This window comes from Rhinichthys klamathensis, unplaced genomic scaffold (genome assembly GCF_029890125.1).
Source record: "Rhinichthys klamathensis goyatoka isolate OS25496 unplaced genomic scaffold, OSU_Roscu_1.1 h1tg000173l_1, whole genome shotgun sequence".
Classification (NCBI taxonomy): Eukaryota; Metazoa; Chordata; class Actinopteri; order Cypriniformes; family Leuciscidae; genus Rhinichthys; species Rhinichthys klamathensis.
The window spans coordinates 753933-775723 of record NW_026606703.1 but is presented as its reverse complement, the minus strand read 5'-3'; the positions used below and the strand labels follow the sequence as shown (position 1 = coordinate 775723).

The 21791-nt window shown below is 41.1% G+C and overlaps 1 protein-coding gene across 1 annotated transcript; it reads right to left on the bottom strand.

Annotated features, from left to right (window-relative positions):
• Positions 1–17336: 17336 nt before the first annotated feature.
• LOC130091952 (uncharacterized) lies at positions 17337–19701 on the bottom strand. The gene is made up of 3 exons (XM_056260113.1): positions 18868–19701; positions 18389–18705; positions 17337–17776 (listed from the first exon to the last, which is right to left on the bottom strand). The coding sequence occupies exons 1-3, from the start codon at positions 19683–19685 to the stop codon at positions 17424–17426; spliced, it is 1488 nt and encodes a 495-aa protein (XP_056116088.1). The 5' UTR covers positions 19686–19701; the 3' UTR covers positions 17337–17423.
• Between the last annotated feature and the right edge of the window lie 2090 nt (positions 19702–21791).

Sequence of the window (21791 nt, the reverse complement as noted above, 5' to 3'; positions counted from 1 at the left end):
ATAACAGATGGTGCGGTTGAGGGCTTTCAGAGCGGATTCAATGTGATTCAGTTATCGTTACATTACCTGCGTCATGCCTTCTGAGTGAATTCCTCCTCAGCTGGCTGTGCTGATTCACTGGTGTGAGTGTGTGTGTGTGTGCATGTCATCTTTATGTCTTATTAGGGTCTGAAACTATGGGATGGGTTGGACTATAAACTCTAGTGCTACTGCCGTTCTCTAGGCTGGTATGAGAACTGATGAACACAGACTGAGGAAATGAATTTGCCATACCAATGGTTTCCCTGAAGAGCAGCATAAAGACTCTGTGAATATCTTCTTGTAAAGTTTTATATTTTTTATCTTGTTGGTCAAACGCTCCTCTTTCTTGATGAAAGAGAACTGAAATGCATTCATCTCATCCTCACTCTCTTCCAGCTCTCTCGTTTACTCGTTTTTCCCTATGAGAAATCATGTGTGCAATTTCAATGAATCTTCAAATATTTGAAGCTGGTTGTTTACATGTGATGTTTTTCTATATTTATGTATTTACAAAGGTGATGGAACGACATGAGACATTAGTAATGAAAAATGACTGAAAACATAGCTGTTGTGTTATTTTGAGTCACTTTACAAAGACAACCAACTGCATTTCTTGTGATTTAAAGCAAGGCCAGTCCAGCGGTTCTCCAACAGGGTCTGCAGTTCACTGACCTCCAACTGTGCCATGGGATCACTTTAAAGATTTAACACCTCCCAAATAACTATTGTGTATAATGAAGAGCATCCAGTCATTCACACACTGTTGGTCGGCCTCGAGGACCACTGGCCATCCCGTCCAACACAGCTGGAGAAAACAGATTTGCTTTCCACATTGAAACATCATTCTGGGTTCAGTGTTATCTGTTCTGCTTCACATGATTCACACACAGTTCAGTAACAGGAGTGACACCGTATCACACATCCCAGATCATTCCTGAAGGATTCAGTGCGTGTACATCAGGAGTTCAGCTTGTCTGAGAAACAGAGGTATGTGTCCAGTGTCCGAGTTTAGTAGTTTCATGAAATTAAACACAAATAACCCTGAAACATCCCACACTGATAGCACTGTAGTGATACGAGTCAGAAACTAAACGAATCTGAAAAAGCATCCCAGCAAACTCTGATGGCTTCAGGTTTGTGTGCCGCTTACCCTTTTATTTTGTAATGAATTTCATTTTTGTTTGCAGCCGTATCTATTGTGTGATCTGCCGACTGCAGCAGTTATAAGCCGAACCGTGACGGCTGACAGTGACGTTACAACAGAATCTCACATTATGGCATAAAGTATACAGATCTGAAATCATGCTAGTTAATTTTGCAGGGAATTCAATGCACAAAATTGTATATAAAATAATCATGAGTTAATGTCTATTTTTGATAATCAGCTGAATTAAATTTTTTGAAAATGAAAGGTGTTTGCCTTTTTTTCACATTTTTCTTTGCATCTTGATGAACACAAACCAATTTATCAGATTATTCATCACAAATGTTGAGCTGGTTTGTTGAGTAAATCACATCACAACTCTTCCTCACTAGTTTAAAGATGAATGAAGAGTTCTGTGTGAAGAAAGAGCTATCAATTTGCAATTATAAAAACTTCAGCATTTAATCATTTATTTTCATTTCGTTTTGTTTTCTAAAGAAAAGACTGATGAAACTATGTCAATGATAAAGACCTGGTCAAGCAGCACTGACCCTGATCTGGGGAGAAATAGAAGTGTCCGAGAACCGCTGCTCATCTTACCATATACACTTTCCCATGCACTTCACAGTCATATCACTCAGCCGACAGCACTAACAGCCAGGGGCGTAGCAGCCATTATAAAAGTGGGGGGGACAAAATGGTGTGGTGATGTGACCCAAAGGTCAGTCCTTCCAGAAAAATGCGGAGTTTTTTTGTGATTGTTGATTAAATCCTTAATCAAAAATCAATAAATCCAAAAATCCTTGATTATGCGGCGATGGAATATGCAGGATATTTGCAATTTTATGTGATGAAATTGCGGGAACTTGCAAAAACTGTGGTTTGATGAAAAAGAGAGAAAAAGGGATTCCCTAACACCCTGTTCTCACTGGGCTACTACCTTAATGTAAAGAGCTATTTCTTATTACTTCCTATGATAAGCAAGCATACTACATCACAGAAAGTGCTGGAATATTTAATATTGTTTTATTTCAGACCTTAATAAACACATGGCTCAGTCTCAAACTTACAAAACATTGATGAGTCAAACAAGTTCTGTAGCTTTACAAAAGGAATATGCTTTTTTCATTTTTTTTCAATGATGTTCATGTCGAGTAATTACGCCGCTTCATAACGTTCCCATGGAAACCGGGGGAAACGGCTGCTCTCGTGTGAAGCAAACGCAACATTTTTCAACTTTCTGCTAAGATATATGCGACTTTTTTTTGCAACAAAAATGCGGGGATTATGAAATCATACAAGCCCCGCATATTTTGCGTGGAAATCGGCAATTTATACGGCAAAAGTGCGGCGTATTTGAAAAAATGCCCCCGCATAAATATGCAGACTTTGGCTGATTATTGAATCATGCGATCGCATAATCGCGTTTTTCTGGAGGGACTGAAAGGTGATGTTCATAATAATAAATTCTAGATGGAATAGCAATTGGCATTTTACAGCACCCTAGTGCCAATTTTGGGAACATGCCATGATAGCTTACAGCAACCTATTTTTGTGAAATCATACTCGAAATAAAAAAATATTGCAGGACTTGGGACTTTCAGACAACTGTGGACATATATACTTTATTTTTATGAAATAAAGATATTTAATGATATTTACAATATTTCAGTTAAACTACACTTGAACAATAACTTTTATCTCACTTCTTAACAGTTGGACCAAAAAAAAAGTGTTCAATGAGTACAGAACAGATTACCTCTAGCCTACAGTAATTTTATACAACAGACATTTTATAAAAATATATCAATAAAACCTAAATCAATGTATTCGGTATTGGACATCAATTTAACATTGACATGTTGAATTTACATTGAATTGTGGTCACCCGACGTCGCAACCAAAATTTAACCAAATATCAACGTCTTATGACGTGTGCCTGCTGGGAATAATCTGTTATGTCTCATTTAACAGACGCTTTTATCCAAAGCAACAAGTAGGAGAGCATTTAACACACACTCGGCACAATCCGGCGCGACGTGACGAGGTCCATACGGGTTCTGTTGTCTACACGTCTTACAGCGTTACAGTAGGTTAAATCATAACAAGGAAACTTTACGTGTGATTCATGTCATCGCGACATACTGTAACAGTGTGTGTTTGAAAAAAATGATGTAGTCCTCTGCTTTTTTTATGGGGTGCATTAGACGGCCAAACAGCAAAGCGACTAAACAAACACGAAAATTCGCAAGAGCAACAAAAGATTTGAAGCTCATGGCAGACGCGCCCAATAGATGCTTCGCGCTGTGATTGGCTGAATGTTAGCTCAGTGTTAGACGTGTCCCCCCCGGTTGCTACGCCCCTGCTAACAGCTCTTACAGCGCTAACAGGCCTGAGTCCCACTGTGGGCCATCTCTACAGGCCTCTGGTCTCTGTGTGTGGAAACGGTGTCATGGCAGTCAGTCTCAAGGGACGTGTGATGAATGGAGCTGCTTGAGTCTGGCAGTTAGTCACTGTCTTATAAAACAGGCCAGAAACACTCGACCTGGGCCAACCTGTGCATTATTCTTAATCTCAGAGGGAGTTTTAGGACCGTCTCTAGAGTCTGGTGTTTGCAGGACTGAAACATGATGGTCACAGGTGTAAACAATTCAAATGTCCACACGAGTCTCTTCAATGAATACTTTGTATTGTTAAACAAACGTGCAGGTAACATACAGGCCAGTGCTAAACTTAACTCTCCACAACCGTGTGCGACTCCCTTAGGGTAACGCCCCCCGTACGTGTGTAGGGACGTAGCAGAATGCCCTTAAAGGTATAAAGCCACATTTACATGTGCACATTCTATGACAACAGGAGTCTTCCGTGCGGTTTATAGCTCAGAGAAACATCTACACTCATTAGTGATGGGAAGTTCGGTTCTTTTCCGCGAACCGGTTCTTTCGGACAGTTCGTTTCAATGAACCGGTTCAAAAAACCGGTTCACCAGTTCTTTTACGTCCTCGCGTAATGACGTCAATTATATCATCCCGGCGGATAAAAATACTTTAAATTAAAGGCATTTGTAATCATAACTTCACTTAAATAATAGTACTCATCGTAATAATCCTCTTGGATAAGTTTCTTACATTTACATTTTGCAAACGAACCCTGTAGCCTACAGGCGATGTGCAAACGCGGATGTTTAACATGTCTTAAATATATAAAGTGCATAAGTGGTCTTCATCATTTTATTTGTAATAAACTTACATTTCGCCGAATTCGGCCCCTCATTTAAGTCCTCGGTTCACCCGTGCTGCGTGCTCATCAGCACATCATCAGTTGGCCGAAAGAAAGTTCTGTTTAGAGACGGTGCTATCACGCATGCTCAGTATCTCCAGCTCATCGGTTCTCCGTATCGAACGTGTCCGAAAGAAACAGTTCTCGGTTCTGTACTGGTGATTCAAGAACTGCAACAACCAGTTCTTGACTCGAGAACCGTAGCATAGGCTGTGTGCTGAGCTGAGAACTGCTGAAACCTGAATATACAGTCGACAAAACTAAAAAAATCGATGCATGTCTTTCTTCTCCAATATGTTTAATACGTTATGTTTTAACACATTATAAACATTTACTAAGCAGTACTGTGCAGTGTGCACCATTAAAACTTTGGCAAAAGTTTACATCAACTATTTATATCAACTTACTTAGAAATTAAATGAGCTGTTCCTGAAAATATTATTTTAATAAATCTTTAGTTTGACAGTTTTACAATCCATTCATTGTGTTCCCAAACTTTAAAATAATACAGTGATAATACAGTAATTATGTGATAAACATGTTTCCAACATGTTTTTTTTTATTACACTTACTGATGTTCAACTAAATAAATACTTAAGAAACGTACATTTCGTCCCTCAGAAAAAAATTGCACGCGTGCTCAGCTCATCGATCAGTTGTTCTCATTATGTCGAACGTGTCCGAAAGAAACAGTTCTCGGTTCTGTACTGGTGATCCGATAACCGCTGTTCATGTGCGTTCGGTAGTACGCGCATGCGCAGTATCAGCTCGTGCTCATCACTCTCAAAAACAGCACGTTTCAAACTGTTGGATTTACTGGAGTGAAATATACTCCGGGATATTGGTTTATTTCGAGTCAGAGGGACTGTCAGGCATGTCTGAAAGTGAGTAACTTTAGTAACTTGTGTATCAGCACTGACGCAAGGCGCGAACTGTTTCGAACGATTCAGTCCGATTTAGTGTACTGGTTCGACCGGTTCACTAAAAAGAACCGGTTCAAAAGAACGATTCGTTCACGAACCGGCCATCACTAACACTCATGCTCACGCAGTCTTCTGTGCTGGATAACATCTGGCAGAAGCTGTAGCTGTGCTTCAGTCACTTGAGTTCACGAGTCCCGTGATAAAACGAGGATCAGTGGGAAATGCCTCAGTGGATTCCCCGCGTCCCACGGCACTGTCCACAGGTGAATTAAAGAGGTCTGATTCTGCTTTTCTCCATCTTCATCTGTCTTCAGTGTGTGAAGTTGCTGTTTGATCATGAGCTCTTCTCTATATCAGTGTCAGTGTTCCTGAACTCCTGAAACGCCTCCATTGTAGTCTTGAGTTTCTTCCGGGAACGAACACGTCACAATATTCCTCATTATAATAATTAATATGCAGAATAAAGGGGCGGGGCCTGGTTGAGTTGGTTAGTAGTGTGTTAAACTGGCGGTTATGGAAAGGGGCGGGGCATTTCCCAAACACACTCGAAGCGCTCGACCAATCACAACACACTGATTCAGCTGACCAATCAGAGCACAGTGTGCTTTTCAGAAGGAGGGGCTTCATAGAGACAGGAAGTAAACAGAGCGTTACTGACAGACTGGAAAGAGAGGAGCCGCAACAATGGAGAATATGAGGAAAATAATCAACATTCAAGCAGGAAAACCTGTTCTAGTAGAGCCTGTAACTACATCAAGAGTTTGAGAAAGGGCAGAATATGGGCTCTTTAAGATCTGAATTATATGTCTGACGTGATGATTTTTCCCCCTCTGACACACAAAACAGATTCATTTAGCAAGAAAAACATCTTGATCATTTGAGACTGAACTGAAACACAAGAGCATCTCTAATGACCCTGAAACTACATAGAACAAGAGTATATTTCCCTAGAAGAAAAAAAAAATGCAATAGTTTTACTTGTACTTTTCTTGAAACACGAAAGCCCCAAATAAAACAGCTGCACTTTTGCTATTAAAATAAATCCCGGTATAAAGCACAGATATTTACCCTGGTACACTATTATTACGGAAAGGTACGCAGTTTATGTTCTCACTACATTGCTCCCAAATGTAATATTGATGTACCATAGTAGAATAAGAACCCCTTAGTTCTAAAATACTTACACTATAAATAATGTGTTAATTCTCCTGGTTGTTACCCCTTTATTCCCCAAACTTTACATATTGTTCCCTTTTACTTACATGTAAGTACTTTATAGGTACACTATAATTAGGGCTGTAATCTAAAGCGTTACCCAGATTTGAGGAGCTGCAGCAGAGCGAACCATCGCCAGGTCAATCACTTAAATTCAGTCTGTTCAAGTTTTCTTATTCTGTACCATTAAAATAATCATATCAAACTGGTTTTGAGCAACATGAGTAAATAACAACAGAAAGACAGAAATGTCCTCATAATAGCAGACTACTATAGTCTCAGATACTTGAGCTGGGATCTTCTTTTGCTTATGTTTAAGTCTTTTCTTCATTCTCTGTTTGTAATCAACACACGTGTTCTTTCTTCTCTCTTTCCGGCAGCTGATCAATAAATCCTGTCTCGTATCTGAGATCTGGCTGTGACTCCATTAACACATTAGTTGAGAACGGTAATCTGACCTGAAGGAAGAAGAAGCGTAGCGATGTTCATGTAAATGCTGTAGAGTTTAATAAGGCACTATATTATAAATCATAAACATTTGATCATACACACAACATTCCCAAAAAACATTACATGAAATGAATAATCTTTCAAATGCCACCGATAGAATATTTCTCAAACAAACTTCATTTGCATAACTTTCCTTTTAAAGCAGATGGTGGATGATGAATTATTTTCTCAGAAGTCTTCGACATGGAGGAACGTTTGAGAATGAAATCTGCAATCTCAGTGTGAAACTGGGGGACACACAAACATTAGATTGAGAGCTAAACGGATGGATAAGAAGTGCAGTCTGTAGGTTAGAAGCCTCAGCATAGGACAGCTTTTAAACTGTTATTCCACTACAGGGCTGAATGCTGGAATCTGATTGGCTGATGAATGTTCTGAGGTGTGCAGTTACGGCTAAAGTAGTTCCAGCAGATCTCGACCGCATCACAGCTACAGATCACTTCGCCAATTCATTTCAGTTTCAAAGGTCTTTTCTACGGTGGCTGAGAGGGCTCAACGCACTGCAACTGAAGAAAACACATGCAAATAGAAAAAAACACTCGCAAATTAAGAAAACATCTTCATCAGTTTCACAACACAACCAAATACGGAAACACACTGCTAATAACACAGACCACAGCGGAAATGTTTCCAGGGGAACCAGATAAGTGACGCACCCGGTTGGTGCTGGTGCTTACAGCTCAAAGTCTACTTTATTTTATTTTATTTATTTTACCTTTTTTTTTTTTTTGCACAGCATATAGAGATTCCATTTTGACATTATGACATACAAATTGTATACAATATACAAAATGTATTAACAATGTTAAATGTCATCAGAATACAAATGAGAAAAGAACAATGAGATGAAAACTAAAATAAATAAATAAATAAAAAAGATAGAGAAGAAGACCATGAAGGAAAGATATTAATCTATACATCAGTTACACTGTACAAATTGTTCATGTTATGTTTACATTTTCATAAAGAAAAGTTTCATAAGAAATGTTAGCTAATGTAGGGTCCAAAGTTTTAAAGTTGAGACACACAAATATATAACGCATATGTCACGGAGTGACTAGAGGCAAGCGGAGCCTTTTTTTTCTTTTGGGAGGTGTTTCCCCGCTGGAGCAGTTCCGGTGCGACCCCCGGCCGGTTCCGGTTGTCGTATGAGCCATGATCAAACGAGGATTAAAGGAGGAAATGAGTGTCAGGTGCGCGAGAAGAGGATGACGATCGGTGATTGGGACACGTATCTGAGATGCGGATTATAAAAAGAGACTTTGAGGAGGAGAGAGGTAGTTCGGTACACAGTGGGAGAAACCATCGCGCGAGAGAGGGAGATCGGGAAGAGAAGAAGTGGGGTAGAGACGGATTTTCTCAGGCTGTTGACTGGAGGTAAAACTGATTCTGTAAAGGAGGATTCTCAGAGAACGAAGAACGGATGTGCACATGCTATCTTTGGAACAAGTTAAGTACCACACTATCTTCTATATTGATCCTTAAAACTCTTTGCTCCTACATGGATGTGATGGACTGGTTGAGAACTAAACTCTTTGATGCTCTGCTAGCTCCTCGAGGTGGTACGGGTTACAGAGGCGGTGCGCGAAGGGCCGGTCAACCGCCCCGGCCAGTGACCTTGAACAAATGACCGCGTTGTCTAAGACCCTTCTGGAGGAGCTCCGCCGGGGACGGCCAAATTCTTTAACTTTGCCCCGGGAACGTTCTTATTCGGACGGTAGGCTTGCTACGGTAGTCGGTGTTACACGGTGTTCAGTCGCAACACCGGTTTCATCACTTGCCCACCGCGACACCGAAAAAAAAAAAAAAAAAAAAATTATATAGCCTAATTTATATTTAACCCTCTGGGGACCAGAGTGTTTTTGGGGCCCTTTGGATGTTTTGACATGCACTGACATTTGTGCTTTTTTCAGTTATTTATAAACATGTTAATGGCAAAGGTGTAAATTCACTCTATATAGCACAAACGGGGCTACCATAATATGTGAGCAACATGTATGTACATATTTGTTTTTTTAAGAGAATAATGTTTATGCGTGGTTATTGAAAAAAAAAAAAGAAAGTTGCTGAAATAAAACCACAAAACACATACTAAATATGTGTCCACAAGACTTTTGACTAATGGATGTTGTCGCTTCGAGTTCTGGCTTCAAAATGATGTGAAAATCACCCTGCCTGATCGTTCACATAACACAATAACATTCATTTATACTTTGTATGACAGTTTTTTGGTCAGAAGAGGTTTATGCGTGGGAGTGGTAATGGCCTATCAATATTAATGAGATTCAGACCAGGGGTGTGACAGACACTCTCCCAATGGCTAATGGCCCATCAAGTGAGGCAGCCTGAACAAAGAATGAGAGGAGATTCAAAGGTTTTCAATCTGTTTTATTGTAATTCCTCTATGTGGAGAAACTAAATGTTCTAAATTTGCTCTAAGCAAATCAAATGTGAGTAAAATAAATAAATAATCAGTCGGCTATAAACAAAGCAATTGTGAGCGATAAATAAACTAAACTAAAGGCAGGTATCTCACAGTAAATGCATATACCCCATTGATGCGGGCTCTAAGCAAATCAAATGTGAGTAAAATAAACAAAACTAAAGACAGGTATCTCACAGTAAATGCTTATGCCCCATTGATGCGGGCTCTAAGCAAATCAAATGTGAGTAAAATAACAAAAGTAAAGGCAGATCGCTATCCTCGCAGACCACGCCTGCTATGCTAGTGGGCTAAGGCTAGTAGCGGAAGTTCGGAAAGGTGGATTTAAGTAGTGAAATCAAAGCAATCCAATTGTTTTGAGAATACAGTTACATGTCTTGGTGCCATTTTTGAAAACAGTTCCTGTTCAACTGAAGACACAAGTGAACATTACATGCCTGGCATTTCCAAGGAGGAGTGTGTGTGTCAGCAGGTCTCAGTTGTGGTCCAGGTTCCTGTGCTGGCAGGAATCTCAGAGTCTGTGGAACCAGATCAATGTCAGTCTCTGTTTTCCATGACAGAGTGGACTGCTTGTTGCTTGTTTGTCTTGGCCCTCTTTGCAACAGGTGTCTGATGATCACCATCATCTTTATAGCTGTGAGCATGTTTATTACACAAAAAACTGTATTTCAATCACTAAAAGTAATATTGCCCAGACAAAACCGGAATATGTAAACAGAATTATACTAATATCCGAAAGAAAGGGAATACGTGTACTTACTTGTCATTTTCAATTGTTCTCAAAACTGAACGACACCGGTTGCGTGCCCTCCTCCCAGTGTGAGTTGCAGGTGAAGGTGAGAGTGATGCTACCACATTCCTATAAAAATAATAATATTAATAAAGGTTTAACAAAGTACTATGCCAGCACATGCATAACTGATGGACAATCAGCATGTTGATAAAATAACAAAAAATAAGCTTTTATATTAACATTACCAATCACTAATTGTAATATTAGCATGCATAACAACAACAACACAATTTTTGCAAAGCCACACAGGCACATATGCATATTGTATCGTCACTAAGTAGGCCTATATAAACAAAATTGAACTAACATCTGTAAAATAGTGGGTATATGTACTTACTCTTTCTGATTTCCGTCTGTGTTGTTGCGTGCCCTCCTAGTGCGAGTTCCAGTTGATGGTGAGAGTGAGCAAGCTACATTCCTTTCAAAAAAAGTTGAAAACTTATTATCATAATTTACAGAGTAGGCCTACTATTCCAGCACATGCATAACTGATAGGCATTAGCATGCTGATAAATAAAACATATGTAACATTATCAACCAACCTCCAAATATAAATAAATATATTATCACTAAGCAGCCTATATAAACAAAATTGAACTAACATCTGTAAAATAGTGGGTAAATATCTACTTACTCTTTCTGATTTTCGACTGTGTTGCGCGCCCTCCGAGTGGCAGGTGAAGGTAGTGATGCTGCAACTACATTCCTTTAAAAAAAGTTGAAAACTATTATTACATAAATATTTCAAAGTATAGTACCATTGGCCTATAGTATGAATAACTGATGTGAAAAATGGTAGACGCATGCTGTATATGCGTGTCAATGTGCCATTACCGGAGATAGCACTAACATTAAACATTAACACATTTTCGCACTTCATCAACCGGGCATATTTACACATTTCAGCACATTTACAACAGATATTTGCGAGGCAATGCAAGCACACGCTTAGTTGATGATAATGAGGCAGCATAAACACTATAGCCTAGTCAAAATATAATCTAAACATAGATAATATTTTTTAAATATCATTTTACATATCATACAGCATTTAGCCTATAGGCTAGACAATTTAAATGTAAGTAAAACCTGCCTATTAAGATATATTTTAAATTTCAATACTCTGAATAGGCTACTGGATGGCAAGTCTGGAAATAGTCCAACCAGTAAAATATGTACATGTTTATATAAAATAGCTAGTCAACTAATGTAAGTTCAACTAAAAGACTTACTCATCCGAAATTGTCCATGGCTGGATCAAGTCGCTCTTCAAAATACAAACGCTCATCGTCGGAGTCCCGCTCTTCTTCTGAGGAAAATGTGAACTCTTCGTCACTGTCCAGGACGAGCTGAAGAGCTTCCGCGCCGGTGTATCGTGTCATCTTCCAAATGCGCAGGAAAGTGAGTGAATCTTATTATGAAACTTGCTGCTTTTAAGGCATTTGCCTGGGGGCGTTTCTATTTTGCATATGGCCTCAACACATTATCTTATGAATAGCGCGCTCTGCGAGTGGGTGTGAACAAATTAACGATAATGAGCTGAGACCGGAGAAACTGTACTTCTCTTTAGTTTTATACAGTTTACATTGCAGGAGAATATTTGTTTTAAATGTGAATTGTTTTATTTAAAAGTAGAAATTTAAAGCGTTCTTTAGAGGTATGTTTCATGTTTGTGTGATAAGTATTGGCTGAGTTTCCGTTAATTTTCCAGACATGTTTCAGAAAGATTTTTGCGGAGACAGAGTGAGCTGAAAGCGCACCCTGTTTATTTTATTTATTTAAAATAAAACACACGGTTTTGATGTTAATGTGAGTGTACATAAAAACAAGAAGACCCTCTATAGTTTATAATCATGTATTGATTTTATTTATATGACCATAAATGACGGAGTATTTTAAGTCTATGTTGCTGCTATGTGAAAAAAAAACAGCAAAACGCGCGGGCGCGTTTCTGGTCCCCAGAGGGTTAACGCAATTACGCAGTATCCGTTTTTTTCTGTTACCCGTTGACTAGCGTTGTATGATCACGCTATTAATTATTAGTTATTAATGTGAATGCTTTTAAGCACGACAAGACTAAAGAGACCGCGCTGTCCTGCCAACACATACACACGAGCGCGCGCGAGTTCTCTTTCGGGCTTGAACAAACTCTAACACACACAAATTATGCCAAAATGTCCGTTTTGTCGAGTGTCCTCATAAGAGCAGTCTTAAATGGTTTAAATAAAGTCTTAAATTAACGTAGAGATTTGTGAGAAAATAGGACGCGTGTCGATCGAGTCTCTCAGCAGCAGCAGGTGGTCTTAAAGTGTCATTAATGTTAATCAAAGAACAAAAGTAAGAGAGTAAATGTCTCACTCAGACCCGGAGCCAGGAGGATTATTAAACCGGTAGCCTAATAATCATGAATGCACTCCGCTATCTTTTAACACATCTCCGGCGAATGGCTTCTTCACGCAAAAGATAAACTCTTCATGAAGCGCAGTGATATTCAGCGACCAATGGCGTTTCCTGATGGATCGAGGTTGTTCGTTAACTTCATTTTATACTTGCAACTCACGTAGCCTATAAGGACACTGACAACGCACTGACAGACAGGACAGAGCAGGTAATATTTAATATGAAATTTAAAGTCTCAACTTTCAAATTTGGTCAGTCAAAGAAAATGAAACAATAAATAGGCCTACCGTTTTGTGGCTCTAATGTGTCGTGAGAGATTGCCTCAGTTAAAGCCAAGTACAAATCCACTGCTGTTAATCTACTAACTTTCCTGACTGCTTTGCCAGACAAAAATGGTGGATTTTGATTTGTCAGATCGCATCAAACTCCCTGCGAAGGATGAATTGACGCTAATTTAAAAGTGAAAATGAAGTGCACACTGCTGCACCAGCTTTTTATAAGCGATGTAAAAAATTTTTTTTTTCGTTTTTTAAAATTAGCGGCAATTCAGCGCGCAATAACAAAACAGTGTTGCTCCGCACGACCACCATTATGCATGCCCGTGCAAACGCGTGGATTTTACATTTGCCTTTAAATTAGCGATTTAAAAGCCCCCGCCGGTGATACCGGTATTACCGGTGTCGTCACACGTCGATTAACTGGTGTGAAAATATCCTCACCGTCACATCCCTATCGGACGGGAGTCGAGACCCAGGAAGAACCGGGGAGTCGAGACACCCATTCCGACCTGCTGGCCCTAAATCCCAGTGGGACGAACAGGGTCGCTCGATTTGTAATGGCTGTGGAGAACCTGGACATTATAGTCGCCAGTGCGGCTCTCGCCGCGGTTCACAGGGGAGTTTTAAGAGTTACCGGCCACTGTGGGTTAAGTGGTCGGGACCCCCTGGATGGACCCTTCTTTGTCTACTGTCCCTAGAGACAGTTTGGTCGGGCATTGCCCCCTTGTGGAAATTCAGGTGAATGGCATCAAGGTCCGGTGCCTAGTGGATACCGGGTCCCAAGTTACCCTATTCTCCGAGAGTCTGTCTAAAGAACTGTTAAACGCCCAACGCTTGCAAGAGGCAGAGGTTCCTTGGCTTACTCTGCGAGGGGCAAACGGTCTGGACATCCCTTACACTGGATACCTGGTCGCAGACTTTGAGATCCATGGGGTAACCGTACCGCTGAAGGGGGTCGTGATTGTCCGAGACCCTTGCTTGGGGACGCATCGAGCCCTTCTGGGCATGAATGTTATTACGGATTGTTAGGAGGAACTGTTTCAGGCTAGGCCCATTCGAGCTGCTCCGCCAGCCGAGAAACGGGAGTGGGAACGCATCGTGGCCGATTGTAGCCGGATCCACACGGCCAGTTCCCAAAGGAACCGTGAAGATACCGGCCGGGTGGCTTGTCCATATGCCCTTTCTATTCCGGCCCGGAGTGAGGCTGTTTTTTGGGCCCGGTTGCCCACTCGGACTTATGGACCAGAGGACTGGGTCCTCGTCGAGCCCCATTGGGACTGTCAGAGCGTAGGTGGCTCGAGGACTAGCCGTGGCCCGTCGGGGCTGAGTCTCTGTGAGAGTACGAAGTGTAAATCCCTATCCCGTCAACCTGTACCGCCATCAACGTCTGGCCCGAGTTACCTCGGTGAGCCCCCAACAAGTGAGAGAAGGTGGGGGGGGTTAGATTCTGTCAAGTGAGCTCTAAGGTGGTCGAGGTGGCCCTGGAGCGAGTGGATCAGCCTGTGAACCTTTCTGGAGAGGGGATGCTGGCACATCTTCTGGGAGAATCACTGCGAGGAGAGGGGCTGGAAAAGAGTCAGGCACAACAGCTGCAGGATTTCCTGGCGAAATGGCAGCATGTATTTTCCACACATGACGAGGATTATGGCCGTACCGACGTTGTGAAACATCAGATTCCTACCGGTGATGCCGCACCAAGCCGGGAGTGGTATCGTCCGGTGCCGCCAACTCTCTATTCGGAGGTTTGTACCCTGTTGGGGGGGATGTTGGAGAAGGGGATTACTCTGGAGAGCAGTAGCCCTTGGGCAGCCCCGATCGTCCTGGTACGAAAGAAGACCGGAGCCTGGAGGTTCTGTGTGGACTACCGTAAATTGAACCAAGTAACCAAGAAGGACGCCTTCCCGCTGCCGCGGATTGAGGACTCTCTCACCAGCCTGACTCGGGCCACCTGGTATTCCACATTAGATCTTGCCAGCGGGTACTGGCAGGTGCAGTTGGAGGAGGGGGATCGGGAAAAGACTGCGTTCACTACCCCCTTTAAGCTCTTTGAATGGGACCGGATGCCGTTCAGCCTTTGTAATGCCCCAGCCACATTCCAGCGGCTGATGCAGCGGTGTCTGGGTGGCCAGTTAGTGGACACCACGTTAGTGTACCTAGACGATGTCATCGTTTACTCTCCAGACTTTGAATCCCATCTCCAACATCTGGAACAGATGTTTCAGGCAATGGAAGTTACAACCAGACAAATGCCAACTGTTCCGAAAAGAGGTGAAATTTCTGGGCCACTGCGTAGGCGCCTCTGGAGTCTTTGTGGATCCTGAAAGGTGTCGGTTGTCCAAGGATGGGATCGGCCCAAAACAGTGCGACAAGTGAGATCCATCTTGGGCATAGTAGGGTATTACCAGCGTTTCATCAAAAACTTCTCGAAGATCGCCAAACCGCTAAATCGGCTCCTTGCGGGCTCAGGCCGTCCCCGTGCCCGGGGGTCCCCTCCTGTCGCTTGGGACTCCGCATGCGACGTGGCCTTTCAGTGACTCAAGCAAGAGCTGTTACAGGCTCCAATCCTGGCGTATGCGGATTTCACCCAGCCCTTCGTCCTGTCCACCGATGCCAGTAACCTCAGCCTAGGAGCAGTGTTGGCCCAGTGGCAGCAGGGAGTGGAGCGAGTTATAGCTTATGCCAGCCGAAGCCTTCACTCTGCCGAACGAAATGATTCCAACTACAGCTCCTTTAACCCTCTGGGGTCTAAGGTGTTTTTGGGGTCCTTGAGATGTTTTGACATGCCCTGACATTTGTGCTTTTTCAGTTGCTTATAAACAAATTACTGGCACAGGTGTAATTACACTCTATTTAGCACAAACAGGGCTACCATAATATGTGAGCAACATATTTGTATTTTTGAGAGAATATTGTTTATGCATGGTTATTGAAAAAACGAAAAATTAAAGTTTCTGAAATAAGGCCACAAAACACATATTGATTATTTCTTCACAAGACTTTTGAAAATTGTATCACATAGCCTAGAATATTTGCTCCAAAACTATGTGAGAATCATCCTGACTACTCATTCAGATCTTTTAGAATGTGTATGACGTGTTTAGTGTGAGAAAGCTTTATGCGAGGAGGCGTGATCTCTCGTTAATATGTATGGAATTTCACACCTGAGAAAGACAAAGACCCTCCCATAATGGCCCTATTAGGTGCTATCAGGCCCTAGTATTATGAGGAGCCTTGCACAAAGAATGAGGAGATTTAAAAAAGAATGGCTTTTAGATTGTTTGGATTTATTTACAACACAACATAATCCAAAGACACACAACAAAGGACAAAAAAGCACATTAGTAAACACACTGATCTAAAGACAGAGGCTTGAACAGTCACACAACATTGTCCCATTCCTGAAACATAGTACATACCTGTCATTTCCACAGTGTTTGATTTTTCATTTTACCATGTTCATGTACAGAGACTGTTGAATGTTGAAGTCAGCAGGACTTATCAGTGGCATATCGTCCCTGTAAAAAATAAAATAAAATAAAATAAAAAAACACCTTTGAACATGCTGATATCAAGAGAAACTATATGGCTGCACGACTTTGGGCATGCATTGTAGATTTTTCTGGTTAAAATTGCGATTTAATTATATATATACACATACACACACACACACACACACACACAGTGCTTAGAATAAGTGAACACACCCATGCTAAAGTCAGTGGTGGAGGAAGTACTGAATCTCAGTACTGAAGTAATAGTACTAATAACCAGTGACAAATTTACTTTAGTAAAAGTAAAAGTACCACAATGACAACCTTACTTAAGTAAAAAGTAAAAAGTACCCGATTTTAAATGTACTTTAAGTATTAAAACTAAAAGTACTTGCATAACAATTTATTATCTTAATGTCTATATTATAATAATTACAAAAGAACAGTATGGGCTGTGGCATTGTAATTGTGCTTACCATCTGTGGCCCAGTTTACATTCTGACTTACAATTCTGGTTATCTATCAAGGTTATCTGCAGAGTTAAACACCATTAGCTTAATTAGCATTAAAATACCATTAAAACCAACAAAGAAGACTGGGTATACATCTTTCAAATATTCATTTAACTGTAACACAAATATTTCATGTTAATTGCAGTACATTAACCATTTTAATATTCTAACAATAAAATTGTTAATTACCATATGTTTAAGGCTGTAAACATTTTTGATTCAGTGCATCAGTTTTAATTTGACAGAAACATGTATTCTCTACTTATTGACTTCAATTTCAAGAATCCATTAAGTATAAAACTTTCCTTAACTTAAAATCATCAGAATTTCAACTCCGTCTCTAGTCTCCATCAAGACTCAAAAACCAAAACAACCTGTGAACATTTTGGAGCACTTTTAAAAAACTTCACCACATCACCAGTATTTTTTGTTGAGCTTCAAAAGGAGTTGGTTTTCAAAGTTCTCTGAACCGAGCCTGCCTCTTTTGGGGGTAAAAATCTGCCCTGCTGAGCTGAAGAGTCTCTCACAGGCTGCAGAGGCAGGCAACGGTGTATTTACCTTAAGCGACAATCTGTACACGGCAGGCACTGATTTGAGAACGACCATGGTGGTAGCTGTGCTGGCCAGGTATACATCCAGCTGCTTAGAGGTCTCTTGGACATTGTCTTTCATGATGTCAAAGTAGTCCTCGTCCTCTTCCTCTTGCTGCTCTGACTGGTTAGACTGCACTGGCTCCTGCTCCAAATGAGTCTTGATGTAGTTCATGCCTGTCCATTGGACCAAATAAAGGGAAAAAAAGAAAAGACAATATCTCCATAACCAGATATAACCATTAGGGTGACTAGGCTATGGTTATTTTGCTCCTCAGTAAATATACAGTTTTATGCATTTGGGCACCCCCGATAACCCACATTTGTCAGCCATCAAACCTGACTGATCTGGAGATATTTTGTAAGGAGAAATGGTTTAAAATACTTGCAGTCATACATCAGGGACATAGCTGTGGTTAGTGGAAAAATCTACAGGGTGTTATTTCACAAAAAGGGCGTTCCACTAAATACTGATGATGTGTTTACTCCATTGGGACACCTATGCTTTTTCACCTGTCTGTTGTTGAAACTTGTTGTGATGCACATTACATTGTTAATGTTTATTCTATAAATGTTATTTTGGAACTGAAATGTCATTAATTACATAAGGTGCGAAATATGTCAAGCTGCTGCTTAGAAAGCCCAGCAGATGATAAACTGAAAGCCTAAAAATGATCAGAGGCACCAAAACCTTTGCATAAAACTGTAACAACACATTTTTTATTCTACTGTTAGGTGCTGCTCTTTGCCAAGCTTTCCATGTTGCAATTTAAAGAGACAGTGACTTACCCAGTTTCAGCAAGTCCTCATTGCTTGTCCAGGAAGTCCGAAACTTCGGAAGTAAAATTGCAGCAGCAATGAGTTCGGGGTCCAAAAGCATGGGTCCAAACCGCTGCTGTATTCCTTCTTGAAGGGCAAAGATCAGTGGCTCGCAGAACTTGGATGAGGTTAGGAGGCGGTCAAGCTTCACAGTTAGGAGGGTAATAGTGGGCACCAGCCATCCCATATGGACATTCACTTCTGTCTGCATTATGTTCAGTGCCTTGGCGATTGGGCTCATGGTAGCAACATATTCAGTCAAAAAGGCAAGTTCTGCAGGGCTGAACCTGTCACACAGCGATAGAAAATCATACAAAATGTCATGTGGCAATAACATTTGTAACATACACAGATGGCTAATGTTACTAAATATTACATTAGTTAATATTCCATAAAGTTTTATGTTGTATGTTTATGCAAGACAATGTGTTTGGCAGTATAACACTTACATGGGGACTTTAAGTGCAATGCAAACTGCTCTGATGGCTCCTTCTCCACTGTCTTGGATGATTCTTAGCAATCGTTCCACTGAAAGAAAGAGGGAGTTCCACCTAGTGTCATTTGGTCGAATAAGTTGGAGCTTGCACTCCCTTTCAATCACCTCTGCAGCTGAGGTGGAGCGAGCACTCTTGTTCCACAGTGCCGTGCACTTAGCAAATGCTGCACGTGACATTTTTTTGTAGACCTGATTTGAGTTGGCTTTTGTGGCATCTACTGTTGAGATCAAGTTCAGAAGATGACATGCACAACGGTGGTGCTTTGGGAGCTGATATTCGGAACCACCATCCTCTTCATCCATGACACCTTGTATCTCAACACCCTCTATCTCCTCTTCCAGATCTTCAGCATTCTCACTGTCACTCACATCTTCCTCTCCCCCCCCAACCGAACTTTCTTCGTCACAACCATAAACCCTGAAGGCCTTGATGAAATTTGAAGCATTGTCAATAGTGGTCCTGACAATCTTTTTGCAAATGTTGTATTCAGTATGGATGTCATTAAGGGCTCCAGCTAATACATCAAATATATGTGATCCTTTAAGCCTTTTGCACGCAAGAGCAACCGAACATCTCTCTAGGCTGTCTGGCTCGATCCAGTGGGCGGTCACTCCAATAAAACTTTGACGAAAAGCCGTCCAGCAGTCTGTGGTAGTCGCGATGTATTCAATGTTCTGCATCGCTCTCCTTACTTTGGCTTTCATTTCCTCCGTTGTTTTTTTTATTTTAGCTCTGACCGTTGTTCTGGACATCACTGTGTAGTTTGGCATAGTATGCTGTATTAAATTTATATATCCTGGTTGCTCCACAACTCTGAAGGAATGCAAACCCTGAACAACAAAGTTGATGACTGCCTGGTCCATGCTCTTTTGTGAGGCTGTGGTGTCCTCTAGTTTCAGCTGCTTACTGTCTGACGCATTCTCACCAGCAGGCAAGCTTCCCTTCCTCCTGATTGTGGGTGCTGTCAGTTGAAGATATTGGTTGAGGTGATGTGCATGCTTTCTCTGAAAATAAAAAGTAACAATATACTCTTGGTTAATTCATTAATTCTAAGTCAAAAAACCTAATACTCCTGTGGAGGTTACTGTCTTCCGACCTTTTATCATCATGTCAATTCTCAATTGATTTTGATTAATATGAGCGAGCGAGGGAGGGAGGGAGAGCAAGATAGCTTATAGACGATGAGAGAGCGAGAGAGCGCGCGCGGAGGAGGGGCTCTCTTTCTGCTCGTTCTTTAAAAACAATTGCGAACTGTCACAAACGCAGCCAGTCAGTCATCTATACATCACTGACCGATCAAATAAGGCTTTGGCGGGATAAAAATCCGCTTTGGCGGCCGCCAAAACCACAATATGTGGCGGCCAGTGTTGTCGATTCTGTGGCGCACCGCCACGAAGTAGTCGATGTGTGGGAAACGCAAACACTGATGATGACTATATTGTATGTCGCTTTGGACAAAAGCATCTACTAAATACCAACAGGGTTCTCAAGTCTCACGCATTGGCCGTGAGACACACGCAATTCAACCAGTTCACACGCTCACACGCCACACAGTGTATTTCTCACGCTGAAAAGGCAATGCCAACCAAGTTGTCCTGCAAGCTTTATACATAACGTTGTATACGAGGCGCAGGCACACAAAGTGAAGTTTCCTGCCGCCAGCGCGTCCGTATCTCGGCCAGATTGCGTCGTGACTAGGCAACATAGATGCGTGAAGTCCGCGAACACACGTACGGAAGTTGACGGACATATTCTCGGCCACCGCAACATCGCGCGAACACACGTCGTCATGGAGAATGTAAGTTGGAAGAAAGCTCGCCTAACATTTTTAGGCTAGAACATATAAACATATAGACCATATATAGTCCCTCGTATACATTATTGATGCAGTCAAAAACTCTACAACTACTTTGCAACCAGGCCAGAAGCTTTGACTCAGTTTGGCTAGTTATCTGAAACTAAGGGAAATTTTATGGGAAGGAATTAAGATGTATTTCTTAATTTTATTTTAAATTATATATTATACTGTATTAATAGTCTTTCTAGTTACATTAAGGCTACGTGTATTAAAGCAGAGTGCCCTGGGTAATATTTTATATCCTGTCAAAACATACTAATCATAGCCTAATCATTGCTATTGCATTTGTATTTTTCAAAGATGTCAGGGGAAAATGCAAAAAGATTTGTTTTTCCAAACTGTTTGAAACAATTTGTTATTTGTATTTTGAAATATAACATTAAAGAGTAGGCCTATATTTGATGTGATGAATTGCTCTGTCATTTAACAGATTTACCAACTGCTATAATTTCAATTTGTGCTGGTTATTATGAACAATGGGTAAAATTGGGGGCGGGGCTCCATTAAGGCTCCTCCCCTAACCGCATGTGATCTCACTCCAAGCTTTTGATCAAACTTGAGAACCCTGTACCAACCATCTATATAATCATGACTAAACTATATGTCAAGATGCATTTTGCAAGATTGCAGCATAAATACCACGTTACCAAAATGAATAGCAGTTAACGTACAACAACATGCAAAAGCAGCGGGGACATTAACTGTCATAGTACTAGCTAACGTTAATGTATTATTAAATTTTTTGTATAAAAAAAAAATATTCTTACACAATCAAGTCAATGTGGCGATTTATGGGAGAACATTTTTAATGAAAATGACATTGATTCTGCTCAGCAACGAGATTGCTTACCTCAACATGTTTCTACAGATTTGAAGGAGAGTTCTTGAAGGCCAGCAGCTCATTTTTTCGGGGCAGGCATAGTTTACATAGGAACCTCCACGAGTCATTTTTTGATCCTGTAATTTCGAATAATTCTCGTAAATACGGCCATGGGTGGCTAATTGATTCGGGCTCAGA

Excerpts from the sequence above, each read along its gene's own strand:
- LOC130091952 (XM_056260113.1), bottom strand. The coding sequence starts at position 19,685 with ATGCCAAACTACACAGTGATGTCCAGAACAACGGTCAGAGCTAAAATA. Across the intron at positions 18,706-18,867 it reads ATTGCACTTAAAGTCCCCAT|GTTCAGCCCTGCAGAACTTG; the intron begins GTAAGTGTTATA and ends GCTGTGTGACAG. Across the intron at positions 17,777-18,388 it reads TGAGGACTTGCTGAAACTGG|GCATGAACTACATCAAGACT; the intron begins GTAAGTCACTGT and ends TCCAATGGACAG.